This window comes from Sorghum bicolor, chromosome 4, assembly GCF_000003195.3.
Source record: "Sorghum bicolor cultivar BTx623 chromosome 4, Sorghum_bicolor_NCBIv3, whole genome shotgun sequence".
Taxonomy (NCBI): domain Eukaryota; kingdom Viridiplantae; phylum Streptophyta; class Magnoliopsida; order Poales; family Poaceae; genus Sorghum; species Sorghum bicolor.
The window spans coordinates 59,543,533-59,559,606 of NC_012873.2; the positions used below are offsets into that span (position 1 = coordinate 59,543,533).

At 48.6% G+C, this 16,074-nt stretch overlaps 3 protein-coding genes across 4 annotated transcripts; 2 read left to right on the top strand and 1 right to left on the bottom strand.

Annotated features, from left to right (window-relative positions):
* On the top strand, positions 1,020 to 2,965 carry LOC8076891 (dynein light chain LC6, flagellar outer arm). Its single transcript, XM_002452552.2, has 2 exons — positions 1,020 to 1,541; positions 2,588 to 2,965. The coding sequence occupies exons 1-2, from the start codon at positions 1,221 to 1,223 to the stop codon at positions 2,741 to 2,743; spliced, it is 477 nt and encodes a 158-aa protein (XP_002452597.1). The 5' UTR covers positions 1,020 to 1,220; the 3' UTR covers positions 2,744 to 2,965.
* LOC8077682 (APO protein 2, chloroplastic) lies at positions 3,112 to 6,519 on the bottom strand. 2 transcript variants are annotated; one of them, XM_002454287.2, is made up of 4 exons: positions 6,295 to 6,519; positions 6,135 to 6,202; positions 4,925 to 5,245; positions 3,112 to 4,160 (listed from the first exon to the last, which is right to left on the bottom strand). In XM_002454287.2, the coding sequence occupies exons 1-4, from the start codon at positions 6,403 to 6,405 to the stop codon at positions 3,332 to 3,334; spliced, it is 1,329 nt and encodes a 442-aa protein (XP_002454332.1). In that variant the 5' UTR covers positions 6,406 to 6,519; the 3' UTR covers positions 3,112 to 3,331. The 2 variants fall into 2 exon arrangements, with proteins under 2 accessions (XP_002454332.1, XP_021315712.1); XM_021460037.1 differs by lacking the exons at positions 6,135 to 6,202; positions 6,295 to 6,519 and adding an exon at positions 5,765 to 6,123 and having other exon boundaries at positions 3,127 to 4,160.
* LOC8068625 (GDSL esterase/lipase At5g37690) lies at positions 9,127 to 11,200 on the top strand. The gene is made up of 6 exons (XM_002452553.2): positions 9,127 to 9,548; positions 9,648 to 9,775; positions 9,899 to 10,025; positions 10,133 to 10,245; positions 10,372 to 10,621; positions 10,713 to 11,200. Exons 1-6 carry the CDS (start codon positions 9,236 to 9,238, stop codon positions 10,988 to 10,990), a joined length of 1,209 nt encoding a protein of 402 aa, XP_002452598.1. The 5' UTR covers positions 9,127 to 9,235; the 3' UTR covers positions 10,991 to 11,200.

The following is a 16,074-nucleotide window of genomic DNA, read 5'->3' on the forward strand; positions in this document are numbered from 1 at the left end:
GAAGAACTAGAAAAAACGGACCAGATTGAGCAGACTCACAACCATCATCTACTCTTAAGTTTTTGACCTTGGCAAGCGATAGCAACCAAAAGACTTTGACACTAACACCAAACGAACCGCTCAGACTCAACAAAAAGTCTACAGACAAATAGAGACCAACAAACAGCGAATGACAAAGACAGAATCAACATCTTGAAAAGCTTCTTACCCTTTTCTTCTTTTCATCCCTGTGTATCCCTACTACATTCCTACACATACCAATACCTCTCTTGTCTGTCTTCTTAATTCGCAAAAGGAAAATAAAAAGGAGAGATACTGCTTGCCAATGAATTAGGCCTTGTTTTTTTTGGTTTTTGGCTACTCTAGCATGTTTGTTTAAAATCTTGAAATTTTTAGAACTAAACAAAGGCCTTATCCAACTGAGAGGTACGTTTAAAGATTCCATGAAATCGCTCGACATAATCGTCACCTATTCATCAAATCATATTACATTACTCTCAGTCTCGAGTCTCAGCTGTAGTCAAATCCTGGTCTGACGACTATATAATGGAATGGAGAGACGTTGCATTCGCATCGCATCATCGGTCAAATATCGAAAACAGAGAGGGCGTAGAGAGAGCGTGCGCTCCAACGGTCTTGTAGCCCGTAACGCTATAGTACCAGAGTATGGTCCAGTACAGTAGTGAAAAGCGCGGTACACTGACACGGAGCAGCTGCGGCTGCTGGTGTCCACGGTGCACCACTGTGCCATGCCCCCCGGGGCCACGGCAGACCGCAGGCACAAGGGTCGCCTCGCCTCGCCGCCTCTCCGTCCCCGTCCTTCTCCCCGCACGGCGCTGGATCGCCTCGAGCACGCGCGCATGGCGCATCCGAGGCTCCGATCGGTCGGTGAAAAACCAAACCAATCGCGAGTGGCCCCGCGTCGGTGATCCCACCCACGGACGTGAGGATTCCCGGGCAGAGAAAAAAACCATAAATAAAAGTAGACGCGCGCTTTAACGAACCCCAACGTCCTCCTCGCCCCTCACTCCCTTCTCCCCTTCCCTTCCCTCCTCACGTCCTCCCCGTCCTCCTCACCCGAAAAAACAAAAACAAAAGCCGCCCGAGCCGCTGCGCAGCACGGCGCTAGAGGAAAACGCACTTCCATTCCATCCAGGTCAAAACTTTCGGCGCGCCGCGAAGGGACAAGGGAGTCGGGCGCGGTGGGAAGGTAGCTAAGCATGAGGGAGCAGCAGGGTTCCGGCGACGTGGCGGCGGGGCGGCGGGGCGGGGTCATCAGGTCGCTGCTGGGCGTCGAGCGCCGGCTCGGGGAAGGCGACGCGGACGCCGCCGAGGGGGCGGTCGGAGTCTCCTCGGGGAAGCAGCCGGCCGCCGCGGACAGCCGTGGCGAGGAGAGGAAGGCCGTGGTGAGGGTGGTGGCGGCCGACATGCCGCCCGCGCTGCAGCGCCGCGCGTTCCGCTGCGCCCGCGACGAGCTCGCCGCCATGCCGCACTTCCCGCGCCGGCTCGAGCCCAAGCGCCTCGCGCTCGCGCTAAAAAAGGTACTGGTAAATGTTTTTTTTCTTCGATTGATTATGCGGAAAAGACCCGTAGCTACCCTACCAATGCTGGGACTAGTTGCGAATTAGAGTCTCTGAGATGCTGCTTAGAATTCAGTGAGGACATCGTCTTGCATTCTAGATTGTTACTATTACTAAAGATTTGCTTCATCGACCCTAAGAATCAAGGATTATTGGAGCGGCATTGCTGCTATAGTGTGATTGCACTTGTTTTTTATACCCTCATCATGCACTAGCGTCTTCTCACGGGAATGCAGTCATAACTGGTATATGATCTGTCCCTTGTGGTGCCTTACCATGAGTCCATGACGTCGATTGCACGGTGCATTCATATCCATTCTGATTTGATTGCCCTTGGAGTAATCTTGGACTGTCTCCATGCGTCCGAATCCAAAATAGTCCCTGTAGTTCTTTGCCTTTCAGCTCATTTGGAAGGTTCTCCCATCATTGGCAGTTCAAGCATCAGTTTCTGAACAACCAGGCGATGGGGTCAGGTTGAATCATCGTAACTGTTCTAAGCCGATACTTGTGCAATCTATGGTAGCTAACCACCAATACTAGCAATTAATACACTGCACAATCATAAAGTCGTGCCATCATATGCTCAGGTGGTTGTCATTTCACAAAATGGTACTCATATCCAAGTTTGACTGATCATGCGGCAACTTTGAACAGATTATTGATCTTGCATTTGTGTTTTTGTATTTATTGGTTTTAATGTACCATTTTCCAACTTTAATCTATCATTTCGAAATCTTCATTTTGTACTACCCAACATGGGTTCATGCTTAATGCTTACATAATGTAAAGACTGTATGGATCTTTTCTCAGTTACATGAATCTGACAAAATCTCCAAGCAACCGAACAGCCGAACCTAGGACCACCTCGCCTGATTCATCGCCATACGTGATCATATAACGTATTCTAATTATTTGTCCGCAATTTCCTCATTTTGTCCGTCCTTCTGTTTCAGAGTGCAATCCTGTACCACTGTACGTTCTGATAAGGTCATCCGTTTTGCTGACAGGAGTTCGATACTGCATACGGGCCAGCTTGGCACTGCATCGTGGGGACGAGTTTCGGTTCATATGTCACGCACGCTCGCGGTGGATTCTTGTATTTTTCCGTCGATAAGGTCTACATCCTGCTCTTCAGGACAGCCGTGGAGCCCTCATCTCATTGACGGCCACCAGCCTACCAGCAATGGACAAATGGTTCATAAAAATGCGCAGTTCTTGGGACAGCTCACACCAAATTCAGTTGTTCAGTCAGCTAGGCCGAGGCCTTGTAACTTGTAAATTCCATTGTTTCTTCGAAGGCAAATGGAAACTCTTCATGTTTCTGGTAAAATTTCGATTTGTTGGTGTCATCTGTTCCAACTGAATCTGTTCAAGAGTCAAGACTACTAATGGGTTTTGTTTTCGTGCCACATAGTGTACAATAGACGATCTTATCCAACAGAAAGTATCAAATGAGCTTGAACTTACATCTGTTGGTTTGCAAGGCAGGAGTTACTGCCTGCGGTCATCAAGAGGTAGATGCAACACAGTATAACACATTTGTTTCTAAAGAAATACGTAGAAATATCGATGTGGATCGAAACAAAGAAAACCTAATTAATTATCTCGTCTAAGTTCTGATATATATACACATCGACTAACAGATTCAACATATGTCAAGCCACGATGGAGCTTGACAATGACATTATCTTTTCAACCCCCCAAAAAAACTCAATAATAGACAGATTAAACCTGCTCAAATCAATGGAGGATCAGACGACCATTTCAGCCTCCTTCAAACTAGAGGGAATCCCTATATCTAGTCTCATAGTGGCTTTGTACTTCTCCGGAACTTTTGCACCACCCTGAATGCATATTTCAACAACAGCTGGTGCCTGACCATAGAACGTCTTTAGCTCCCTCTGCAGTTCCTCCCCCGATTCTGGCATGTGCCAGACGTATCTAGGAGGTACTAGGTCATCGAGCACCGCTGCTTGCCATCCATGTTGTCCATTCCTCTGCTGGTGCTTAAAAGCTCCACAGTTCCGTGCTTTGTGGCCAGTTGGCCCAACATGGACCTCAGGGCAGTATCCGCAAACCCTCACTGCATAGCCTTTCATAAGTTTCAAGGCACCATCCCTAACAGCCTCCCATGCTTCAAGTGTCTCCTCAGCAAGAGCCGCTGTCTCCTCAGGGTTAGATGGAGCAATAATCTCATCGTAATGTAATTCCTCAAGAAGTGGCTGCTTAAATCTGTCAGGCTCTGGTTCTGGTAAGTCATCTTCATTTGCATCAACAAACTCTTTTCTTCCAATTTTAATGATAGGCTTTCTTCGACGCTTTGTGGGATACTCAGGAAGGTCAACTCCAGCTTGGATGCAAAGTTCCACAAGAGCGGGAATGCGGGGTACAGAAAACCTCTGATCATGAGGGATGCGCGGCCCTAGGCGGTCCTCTAGATGATAGGCTTCGATGGGTAAGAAAACAGCTTCAACTAGAGTACTTCCCCAGTCATGTTCTCCTCTACGTTGAGCTGCTGACATTCCTCGGCATGTTCGGAAAGGATGTCCAACAGATCCAACATGTATCTCACTGCAATACCTGCAACAGAAAAGTACACATGAATGTGCGAAGATGAACCCAGGAGGAACTAGGTGGCAATTGTAAATTTGTAAATAACAAGAAATAGGCATCCATATTCGAGTTGAAGAGGACTGAATCTAGGTGGTTGGGTGTGCATCCACACCTCCCACCAACTGAGCCTAGCTCAATTTTTTTTGAACTTTGAAAGTTCACCTAGTGTGACGATGAGATTTTCTTTGTGTACAGTATGAAGACCTCACTGGGAAACAGGCAATCACTCTAGTTCTCTCAGACTGAATGCATGGTTCCAAAGACAAACAACATAACTTTTTTTTGAAGGGTAAACAACATGACTTTCATCAAATGCAGGCTTAACTGGAACAAATAATTTTTGAAAGGAAACTGGAACAAATAATGCCTGGACCAATAAATAAGTCTATCCTCTTTAAGCTTCTCATCACAAAGATAAAAAAGCACAGTATGCTTGCAAATAACAGAGCTGTCATTCATGATTCTATGAAGTTTGTATTGCATAATATAACATAGGCACATGCTTAAATATGTTATGCACCGTAAAAGTCGTGAAATTAATTCTTAACACACTCAATCAATTCAGCAGCTAACATATGTCACAATTCGCTGCCTTAAATGGATCATATTATGTTACCTTGGTTTATTGAAAATGAGATCCGTCCGATCAAAAAACAAAGAAACATCCCAGGGTAACAACAGCATAGTTTGTAATGAATAATCAACGATAAAGAATGGGAAACGGGAATTACTTGCAGCCTTTTACTGGTACTACTTTCATAAGCCTCTTCAAGTTGTTGATCAGCAAAATTCTTGCATTGTACACTTTGTATGCAACTGGTATAAGTCTACGCACTAGCATTCCGTTTTTTGGGGGAGGCATTGGTTGTTTCGGTTTCCCTTGTGCTGCCTTCATCCTCTCCTTTGCTCGGCGCCTTAACTCCAGCACTGGAATAGGGAATGGTTTCTTCTCTCTTTTTGAATATTTCCGTGGAAAGTCAGCATTTTGACCATGTTCATTTCTAATGACAACCGCCCTTTGACTTGATTGACAAACATTTAAAGTAAGTACTCTGCCAAAAAAAAGGAGTGTGAGTAAATTCATAAGTAAATCAGAACGAGACTAGCAAGACTGGCATTCAACCAACTTTAGTAAAGAAATGAAGAATCAAGGTGGCTTGGTCTCATCCCCATCACCACTCTATTACTTAATCAATACATCCTCAGAAACATTTTTGACAAATTTCACCCAAAATAAATCATTGGGCTCTCCAATATAGATTGCACTGCTTGCTCTAGTTAACCTATGATGAGATACAAAGGGGTTTGGCATCTAGTGTTACAGCATGTGTGTTCGACTGCTCTTGTGGTTTGTTTTTGTGCCTGCTGTTCGAGTGCGTGTCTTTTTTTTTTTTGTTCATTTTGGGGTTCATTTGTACTCATTCCTTTCTTCTTAATGAAACGATATGCGACTGTCCTGCATATTAGCAGAAAAAAAGGGGTTGGGTAACTGATAAAGTTCCAGGATGAACAAGCATACATCAACATATATTGAATTTTCAATAACCACCAAACCAAAGTACTATGATTACCTGCGTAATGAGGTTAGCTTATTCATCAATACACTGGGGAGCTCCAACCTCCAGTTACTTTTACATGATGTTTCAGGCAACAGAATGAAACTAAATTCATGCCAACTTGCTGTTTGAAATCGTCATGTAAACCTGACATATATGGCACAAAGCCACAAACAGTTTGCCGCCCACTAGTCGCTAATAGTTCTGACAGCCGCAGAAGTATTCAAAGAACTTCCCTTGATTTGCTCAGTGCTCGAGCATATTTCAGGGCCTGGATTCTGGCAGCACCCTCGATTTGCTTATGGCAGTTCCGGAGATTAGCATGAGGGGCCTTAGCATGATTATCGAGCAAACAGAACGCAGAGCTAGCAAGAATAGGACTAACCCGAGTCTGAAGCTGCATCCCGGCTTGCCATTGGCACCCGCTACGGACGCACCGGCTCGCTCCCTAACCTGCAGGTAAACAGGCGCTGCAGCTGAGCAACCGGCGCAAATCACACTTGTCGGAGATGCAATTCCTCTTGAAACACGGGGACGGGAGGTACCTGGAAACGGGGGGCGGACCACCGGAGACCGATGAAGCTGCGGAGCGGGGAAAGACGCGAGGAGCAGGTAGGCGGAGGGAGGATAGCAGAGGGAGCCGTTGAGGGCCGCATGGCCAGAGCTTCTCCCGTGGCCGTGGACGTGGCCGGAGCGAAGACTACTGCTCCGTGCGACCGTGCCTCCCGGTCTCTGTCCCTATCCCTGGAGGCTGGAGGTCTGGAACACCAACACCGGCTGGGACATGGGATTTTTTGCTGTTCTCTTGTGGGCCGGCGATTGTTGGGCCGAGTCATTTGATTGCGGTTCCCGAGTTTAGGTGGGCTGCCCGTGACTGCGGATACTTCGCAATCCAGTTTTCTGGTAGGAAAAAAGAAGTTTCTCTCTGTCAATTATATTTGCTAAAAAAATCTCAATTATTGTGGTTGTCTGATTTTCATCAGTTTTTTTTTAATTCTGTTAACTTTTACAACAGTTTGATTTTGCATATTGAGTGGTTTTGATAGTGATTTTGTTGACGTGGCACCACGTCAAAACGAGATAGATCGAGCTAAGTTAAAAGTTCAAGGAGGTAAATGAGTCAAAAAGTATTTTAAAAAATTAAAAAAAAACATAAAAGTTAATAAAAAAATCTAAAACTTTTTTGATAAAATTAAAATCCGAAAATCTAGTTTAGCCTTAGAAAAATCATAAAAAAAACTTTTACATTAGAAAACTCTGAAACTAGTTTCGGATTTCTTTAAAAAAAAACAATGCTCTATCTTATGGTGTCTAGATTGAAATTGAATCTTGTGGACTTATTTTGGTAGCAGAAACTCCCGTTATCTATTATAGTTAGTCGATGTTGTTTGTTTGACTATGTAGAAGCGTCAATAGAGTACCATCATGATTATGTATGTGCCAGTGAAGCATATATGGCCTTGACATCGGTCCAACGGCACTTCTACGTGGTCTGGATAATCATCATACACTCTAATGGTGCTTCTACGATCCAACACTCTAGCGTCTATTTTTTTTTTAAAAAAAAATCATATTCATGATTTGTTTTACAAAATTTGTGTACAAGTTTATGAATATGAGTTTCTGTTCATATACATTTTTATATACGGGGCTTAGAGACGGGCCAACACAACTAAGCAAGCACCACCGTACCCTTAAATAAACTCTATGGCCCGTCCACCTCCGCCAAGGGCAACTCCGTCGCCGCCACTGTCTTCGCCTCCGACCTCCTATCTGTGGCGAGGAAGAACAGGGACACAGGGTCCATCCTTTAGCCAATCTACTGTTTTCTTAGGCTTTCTCTTTTTATTTTTCTTTTTCCATAATAATTTGGACTAGGTTTTGGCTAACCATTTTGATGTTTTCGACTTAGCTTTCTATTTCATACTGAATCATCGGTAGATACATCATCATCTTCGATGATGGCATGCTCATCGTAGAGAGATGGAGGTGTGTTGGCATAGTCCTTCTCAACGAGGGATTGGATCTATTTTTTCGCTTCTATAGGATCGTCTTTTCGACTGCTGGTGACGCTACTAGCAGTAGCGGATCTACCCTTTCGGTTGCTGGTAGTGGTGCTAGCAGCGTCGGATCTTATGTTCAGTTCAACCTTCAAAAGATATGGCTGATGTGCTCTCGACACCCTTTGCTCCCCATAATGGTTGAGCTTACCATGCCTCTTTTGCGGTCTCCATGTTCGTGGAGTCTTCTGTTACTAGGGAATGTGGTTACCGGGTCCAGATCTGGTGTACTTTCATGGTCGTGATGATGCTTTCCTGAAGGGGTGTACGTGTCGAACACGAGTAAAATGAAATACAGGGACCTAGTGGTGTGCTTCAATGTAATTTTGTTTTACGCTGAGGTCTCAATTGTAAAAGGGGTTTTAATTTAATAAAATCTAATCCCTTTTTAAAAAACATACATTTTTATATACAAGTTTATAAATACAAGCAGTATTCATAGATGTTAATCACAAGTAGATAGATCTTTATATAAACTCTTTTGGTTAAAAAAGAAATGTTTGTGCTAAAAAATTTTCATGATAAGTTTGCCTGTACAACCATATTTAAAACTATATAAAAATTATATACATAAGTTTTGTTTGGTTATATGTTATACACAAGAGTTATGATCATAAATTTGTAACTTTTTAAAAGTTTGAAACATAAATGTTTCCCAAAAAAGAAGTTATAGGACTTCATTCTTATCTAGCAAGCGTTCACTAATTAATAGGACCGGTTTCTTTTGGCCATCCTACAGAACTGGTAACTCAAATTTTGACCTATAAACAAACGGGGGCCAAATTTCATTAGCATAACTAAATTTTGGTGTTGGGGGGTTGGGGGGGGGGGGGGGGGGTGTTAGAAGTAAATAGCCCCTTGGCAACAAACTAGGAGCGTGCTGTGCGTGCTAGCTTTCTCTTCTAGATCTGACACAGGTATGGTAATAGTAGTATTCAAGTGCTAGCTTGGAAATGAAAATGGTTTTTTGGGCTGGTTCTCCAAATTTGCAGATTTCCCATATTCCCATAACCAACCGTTGAAGCACTGATACCATTTCTACTACCAAATTAAACAATGAAAGCTGTTCAAGCAAGAGTGCCACAAGTTCTTCAACTACCCTCAGCTACCAGGCACGTTTACATGCCAGTTGCCAATTTGTCTCTCGCTTTCGTACACCGCACCTCACACGGATAGCTGTAACAACACAGATCGTCACTACACTCAAGCCGGAAACTTAAATCCGTTAATCTGAATTAACCCAAACTTGCAAAAGATGACACGACTCGATGCAACCACACCTAGCTATAAAAACAACACATCGCCACCCTCATCATCAGGCAACCCAAGCCATCATCAGCTAGCAGCAGCAAATCGAATAGCACAGCACCAACATATACAGAGAAAAAAGACGTACACCAGTCTTGAGAGACCAAATTAAGCACCAATGGCAGCTCTCGCCGTTGTCTTCGCCATTGCCGCCGTTCTCGCGCATTCAGCCGTCAGCGCCGCGGTGGCGGCGGCGGCTGACGACGCATCTTCTGCAGCCGCTAGAAATTTCACGATAGCTTCTCCTCCCTCTCCGACGACCAATGGTCCGGTGACATACGTGTTCGGGGACTCGATGTCGGACGTGGGCAACAACAACTACTTCCCCATGTCCCTCGCCAAGTCCAACTACCCCTGGTACGGCATCGACTACCCTAACCGCGAGGCCACCGGGAGGTTCACCAATGGAAAGACCATCGGAGACTACATGGGTGAGTTTCAGTGAGCTGTTACTGTTAGTTGAATCAATGTGGCACTGGCGCGATCGATCAAAGCAGCAAGCATGACCTCACGTATATATATCTGTGCAGCCGACAAGTTCGGCGTCCCACCCCCGCCGCCGTTTCTGTCGCTGAGACTGACAGGCAAGGACGTGCTCGGCGGCGTCAACTTCGCTTCCGGCGGCGCCGGCATTCTGAACGAGACGGGCGTCTACTTCGTAAGACGCGCTAGCTGTTGCTCTTCGGATTCTGCAGCTGGAATAAGGAATATATGCATGGTGATATAATAGTAGTGATTTGTTTCTGTCTCTGTAACACGCACGACGAATGCGGCGGTGCAGGTTCAGTACCTCTCATTCGACGAGCAGATATCGAGCTTCGAGATCGTCAAGAAGGCGATGATCGCCAAGATCGGCAAGGAGGCGGCAGAGGCCGCTGTCAATGCGGCATTGTTCCAAATTGGACTCGGTGAGGGCCAGAGGGTCTCTTCATCTTAGATACATCCTTAAATCTTAACCCTGTGGAGTTGTGCTGAGCTAGGCAGAGCTTATATAAAATGTGTTGGCGTTCGGCAGGGAGCAACGACTACATCAACAACTTCCTGCAGCCATTCATGGCGGACGGCACCACGTACACGCACGACCAGTTCATCCGCCTCCTCATCACCACCCTAGACCGGCAGCTCAAGGCAAGACCGTACCAAACCGACACTACACTACTGTCCACGCACGGCACGGCACGGCACGGCACTGCCAATGCAGACTGCAGAGGCTGGCTCTCTCGTCTAATCTGTTGTGTTCTGCTTCTGCCGCAGCGGCTGTACGGTCTCGGCGCACGGAAGGTCGCGTTCAACGGGCTGGCCCCGCTGGGTTGCATCCCGTCGCAGCGCGTCCGCTCCACGGACGGCAAGTGCCTGTCCCACGTCAACGACTACGCCCTGCGGTTCAACGCGGCCGCCAAGAAGCTGCTCGACGGCCTGAACGCCAAGCTGCCCGGCGCGCAGATGGGCCTCGCCGACTGCTACTCCGTCGTGATGGAGCTCATCCAACACCCCGACAAGAACGGTAACGTGCATGTCCCGCGAGTGCGTACGTACGTGCGTGAATAGTACACGTCTTTTTAAATTTTTCACGGTGCATATACGTACGTATTCAGGGTTCACGACGGCGCACACGTCGTGCTGCAACGTGGACACGGAGGTCGGAGGGCTGTGCCTGCCCAACACGAGGCCCTGCAGCGACCGCAGCGCGTTCGTGTTCTGGGACGCGTACCACACCTCGGACGCCGCCAACAAGGTGATCGCCGACCGCCTCTGGGCCGACATGATGATGAGCGCCGGGCAAGGCGGGGGCGCTTCGGCTCCTCGTCCTCGCGTCGTCGCCGCGTCTAGCCCCGCCGCGGCGCCGTCTCCGTCCCCGTCTGAGGACTACTGAGGAAACCGACCGTGCCGATCGATGGTGTTGCCAGCGCCAGCAGAGCGTTTTGGCAATTGGATCTGCAGATGTTTAGTTCACCTCATACGTGTTCACAGAGGAGCATATACATATGTTGCGTGTTTGCGTTGTGTCATACTCATACACAGAAGTTTGAGAATGGATTTTTTTTTAGATGTCAAGAATGGGAAATTTATGTGTTTGTAGTTTCGTACGTATATACACCTTCCTGTGTTGGGCCTTTTTCATGATTTGGTGATCACGTTGCGGAGCGCATGGCTTGGGGGAGGCGCGGTTGGCCAGCGTGATGTCGCCGAGCTCGGTGGGGTTGGGCGGCCCATCCCGGCCGAGCGCACCACCGCAGCATCCACGGCGTCCTTGACCCGCGCATAGTGAACACCACACGGCGCGCTCCTCGCCGCGGCACGACACGACGCCATCCATGAAGCTCAGCATCCTCGCCGCATGTCCCTCGGTTGCACGTTCAAAAAAAAGAAAACCCAACCTGAAGGGGTTAAGATTGTCCCCACAACATTCTAAACAAAAAGAATAGTGTGGGATGCGACAATGCAAGATTTTTGCAGATGGCGATGAGCTTTTCAATAGTGTGGAGTTTGCCACCTCGCTGTTGCCACATTGACCAAAGATGATGGTTGCTATCGTAGTCGACATGTCCTTGTGCTTCCCAATCAAAGTCGCGGCGGCCTTGGTCTTCCTCCTAGCTGTAAGTCGTGGTCTTGGTCTTTTCTAATGGCCACCGCCCCTTGGACTCTATTTGTGTCGCAACACGTGACATTTGAGTGTGTTTTTGATTAATCTGAGTGTCGTACGTGGATATAGCGTAGCTTAGTTTTTTTTCTTTCGTGGCGCTGCTAGATCCCATATGTCTCACTAGTTGGAGACAACAAACCCATATAATGTAGCTTTGGACAACTGTTAAAACCAAGAGCATAAGCCATCGTCATCTTGCATGACGACAAGCTCACTCTAATTACTATTTATGAGGTTATTTTCGTAAATACCTTGTAACACAGATGATTCACCCATAAGCATTGTAGGTGTCCTTGGGCTTTTAGCTAATCCTTCATCAACATAAAAAACACAATAATACTTGAATGCATTTTTTTTAAAAAAAAAGCAACTATGGGTGGTTAGTGTTATGAATCGAGGTCTTCCTATTATCACTACACAAGCATATATATAAAAACACAAAGAACAAAGTTGGGGGATGGAAGTATAAAATAAAGCTCTTGATTTTAGTATACATACTTGTATACATAAGTGTTTTTTCCAACTCTTTATACCATATATATTCCTTTTTATAGAAAGAAGTAGAATATAGCTATACTCCAGTTTCTGCCAAGGAGCTCAAAACACCTCATCCAGTTTCTTCATCTTTGGCTATACCCGTGTGCCATTCCGTCCCCATTCCATCCGTTTTCTTCTGTTTATGGGGTCTGACGCGTAGGTCCCGAGTAGCACAATGTCCTTCTTGCCCTTCCAGTCACGGGAGATAGAGGTTGAGAAGGCCAAGTGCAAGTGTTGCGGGTTCACGGAGGAGTGCACGCCGGCGCGGTGGTCGATGTCGACGACCTGCGACCTGCACCCGGGGGAGACCTTCACGGGCTTCTGTGCCGCCTGGCGCCGCGGCCGCGATGTTGGACCTCCACGAGCGGTGGGCGGGGGACCCTCGGGCTCCGATGGTGCCGTCGCGGCCGCGATGCCGGACCTCCACCGCTGCAAGTCCTTCTCCTGCGGGTGCGGGGGCGCCGACGACCGCGCCTTCCGCTCCGTTTACCAGGAGAAAGACGAGCAGTGGATCAAGGGCCTGTCCATCAGCCGCGACTTGCTAGAGGCGGGCGGGCACGCGCTCAAGACCAACATCACCACCCTAGGGGCCCCTGGTGCTGCCATTCTCGGAGCAGCCGCTCTTCTTCGCCGGCGTGCTATTCCGCCACCTGTTCACGTCCAAGGCCTCCACGTCGCCGCCGACCACACTGGGGGACGCCTCCGCCGCCGCCGACCACACCGGGGGAAGCCAAGGGCCGGGTCCGCCGGGGCGACCGTGTCTGGCAGCTCGCCTTTGGGTCAGGCTTCAAGTAAAGATGTGCATGCAGCCCGTGGGCCCGAGGCACGGCCCGTGGCACGGCAATTCGGCCTGGTCCGAGCACGGCCCGGCACGGTTGGAAACGGGCGCGTGCCGGCCCGCGGCACGTAGCAGGCCGTGCCTGGGCCGATGCCTCGGCACGACACGGCCCGCAAAAAACGGCCGGCCCGTTAGCGGCCCGTGCCGTATATAAGCCGCGCGCCGCGGCCGGGGGAGGGGACGCCCTAACCCTAATTCATTCGGCGCCGCTCCCCATCCCCACCCGCGCCGCTCCCCCTCCCCACCCGCGCCCGCTTCTCCGCACCCTGCTCCAAACCCTAATCTCCGCCTACGCCGCCGCTCCCCACCGGCCACCGCCCACCGGTCGTCTTCCTGCACTCCGGCGAGTTCTCCACCGCCAGATCTACAAGCTCCTCGTTCGTCTTGCACTGTTCTCTGTCTCTGCCACTCGTCTGCTCCATTTCTTCGTCGTCGGGCTCTGCCTCAACTCTTCCCCGTCTATCCGCCGCTCTTCTTCTCCATTTCTTCAGCGCCGGGCTCCGTCTCCGAGCAGGTAAGCACGACCGCTCGCCTTCTTGTTACCCTTCTTCGAGTAAACCCTAGATCCATCCATCTGATATCTGGTCTGGAAATTCTAAGGAAGATTACATAACTGTTGTTGCACACTATATAACTAATGATTGGGAACTTAAAAAATCTGTCATTGGTTTTAAATTGATTGAAGTGACTCACAGTGGTATTAACATTGCGTTATCTCTTGTGTGCTTAGAGATTGGGGCCTAATTGACAGTGTTTGCTATTAGCCTTGATAATGCTTCTGCTAATACAACTGCTATGAGTAGTTTGACACCTATGCTTGATGGTTACTTGGGCTATGATGTTGATCGTAGGGATCCTGCTAAAAAAATATATCATGTTGTGCATCAGCGCTGTGCTTGCCACATAATTAATTTGATTGTCAAATCTGGCTTGAAAAGGCTTAAACCTTACATAGAAGTTTTTAGAACTGCAATTAATTTTCTAAATTCATCTAATCATCGTGTTGCTCAATTCAAGAACTACTGTCTTGCTAAGGATATCAGGCCACGTAAATTTTGTTTGGACATGGATGTGCTTGACTTGCTTTCTCAGTGTAACAATATCAGTTACATTGCTTATCTTGCTGAGGTAAAATCTGAGTTGCATGCACTGTATGACAAGTATGAATCTAGATTTGGTGCAGCTAGGCCAGCTAGGACTACACATCCATCTGGCCTGACAGGTAAGAGGAAACAGGCATGGGGCAGAATTTTTGGAGGATCAGTTTCTTCTGGAACATCTATTCCAAATGGTTCATCATTTTCATCTATTTCATCTGCCGGCATATCTGAGCTCACTGCTTACCTTGACAGTGACAATGTTGTTGCATATGATGATGATTTTGATGTTCTCAACTGGTGGCATGAGCATAAACTGACCTTTCCAGTTCTCTGTCTATTGGCTAAAGACATTATGACTGTTCCTGTATCAACTACTTCTTCGGAGTCTACTTTTAGTCTCTCTGGCAGGGTGATTGAGGAGCGACGACGGCGTTTGGGCGCCGACACTGTGGAGATGCTGATCTGCACCAAGGACTGGGAGCTTGGCGAGGAGCATGGACAACACACTGTGGTGGACAAAGAGTTAGAAGACTACATGAAGAACCAGTTCCTTGATGAAGATGCCGAAGTAACAGAGGCTTCAAAGACCTAAGATGATTTAGGCAGTGAGATGAGAGACATTAAAAACATTTGAATGTTGGCTTGTAATAACTTTGATACTTGAAACTTTGATGATTGAATATTTCCATGAGCTGGCCGTACTCTTTTCCTTTCTAGGGTTTTATCTCACGAGGTGTGAGTTTTACCTAGAAAGGTTTTTAATGAGGCGGCATTGCAGACAGCTCATGGAGTTCATTTTGGGTACATCTTGTTTATTTGCTCTATCTGTGTTTCCTGTGATCAAATCTGGTATTTTAAAATTTGACATTCAAGCTGCTTTGTCAAAATTGTGGTGTGGGCTGCGGGCTGGCCCGAAGGCCTGCTGGGCCGCGGGCCAAACAGACTGGCACGACACGAAAAACCACGGACCGTGCCTGGGCCGTTAGCTAGGCACGGTGTACGGTGTCGGCACGGCACGGCGGCACGCGGGCCATGCGGGCCCGTGCCTAGCACGGGCCCGTGCCGTGTCGGGCCGTGCCGGCCCGTTGCACATCTTTAGCTTCAAGTGCAACAACGCGGTGTGGCGTGCCGTGCGCCGCATGCGCCGCCCCGCGCGCAGCCCCTGGCACCGGCAAGGGAGAGAGGGCATACGCTGCTAGTGCTCCCATCTCGCACCGGCATTGGCCTCGGACGCGCGCCGCCGCCACTCTTCCGCCTACCTCCCATCCTCTCAGCTCTAGAGGACTCCCCGCCGGCATCCTAGAGCGCTCCCGACGGTCAAATCCCCGTAGAGGATGACTCCCAGCCGGAGCCCGACTCCGACGCGAAGGTCCCTGGGGGCACGGCCGCGGGGCGGAGCAGGAACGGCGTGTCCCTAGGGGAACGTCCCTGGGATCGAGCCTTTGGGGATTGATCCACCGCCGCGCCGCGGGGCGGAGCAGGAACGTCGCGTCCGATGTCGGCGCGAACCGCACGTTCTCGGAACCGTGGTCGAAGATGATGCGCGTCCGCAGGTACAACGGCCGGATGATGCAGTGGTGCAACAACAACGCGAGCACGCGGAGCTCGTTCAGCAGCAACAACGGCGGCGGGGGCTAGGCAGCTCGAGGCGCAGCTACGTGGCCGACGCCGCCCACGCCCACGGCGGCCACGTGAAGCGGAGGCGCGAGGAGATTTTGTTGCCGATACAAGCGACCCAGGCGCATTCAAGTAAACTGTCAGGCTACTTAACTGCCGTTAGGCTTTAAAATGGACAGAATGACATACGGTTATAGCCGAAGATGAAGTTGAGCACAGCG

Bases quoted from the DNA above. Each gene is read 5' to 3' on its own strand.
- LOC8068625 (XM_002452553.2), top strand. From the start codon at position 9,236: ATGGCAGCTCTCGCCGTTGTCTTCGCCATTGCCGCCGTTCTCGCGCAT. The intron at 10,026-10,132 runs GTGAGGGCCAGA...GGCGTTCGGCAG, and splicing joins ATTGTTCCAAATTGGACTCG to GGAGCAACGACTACATCAAC. The intron at 10,246-10,371 runs GCAAGACCGTAC...CTTCTGCCGCAG, and splicing joins CCCTAGACCGGCAGCTCAAG to CGGCTGTACGGTCTCGGCGC.
- LOC8076891 (XM_002452552.2), top strand. From the start codon at position 1,221: ATGAGGGAGCAGCAGGGTTCCGGCGACGTGGCGGCGGGGCGGCGGGGC. The intron at 1,542-2,587 runs GTACTGGTAAAT...TTTTGCTGACAG, and splicing joins TCGCGCTCGCGCTAAAAAAG to GAGTTCGATACTGCATACGG.
- LOC8077682 (XM_002454287.2), bottom strand. From the start codon at position 6,405: ATGCGGCCCTCAACGGCTCCCTCTGCTATCCTCCCTCCGCCTACCTGC. The intron at 6,203-6,294 runs GTACCTCCCGTC...GTTTACCTGCAG, and splicing joins GGTCCGCCCCCCGTTTCCAG to GTTAGGGAGCGAGCCGGTGC. The intron at 4,161-4,924 runs GTAATTCCCGTT...TTTCTGTTGCAG, and splicing joins GTACCAGTAAAAGGCTGCAA to GTATTGCAGTGAGATACATG.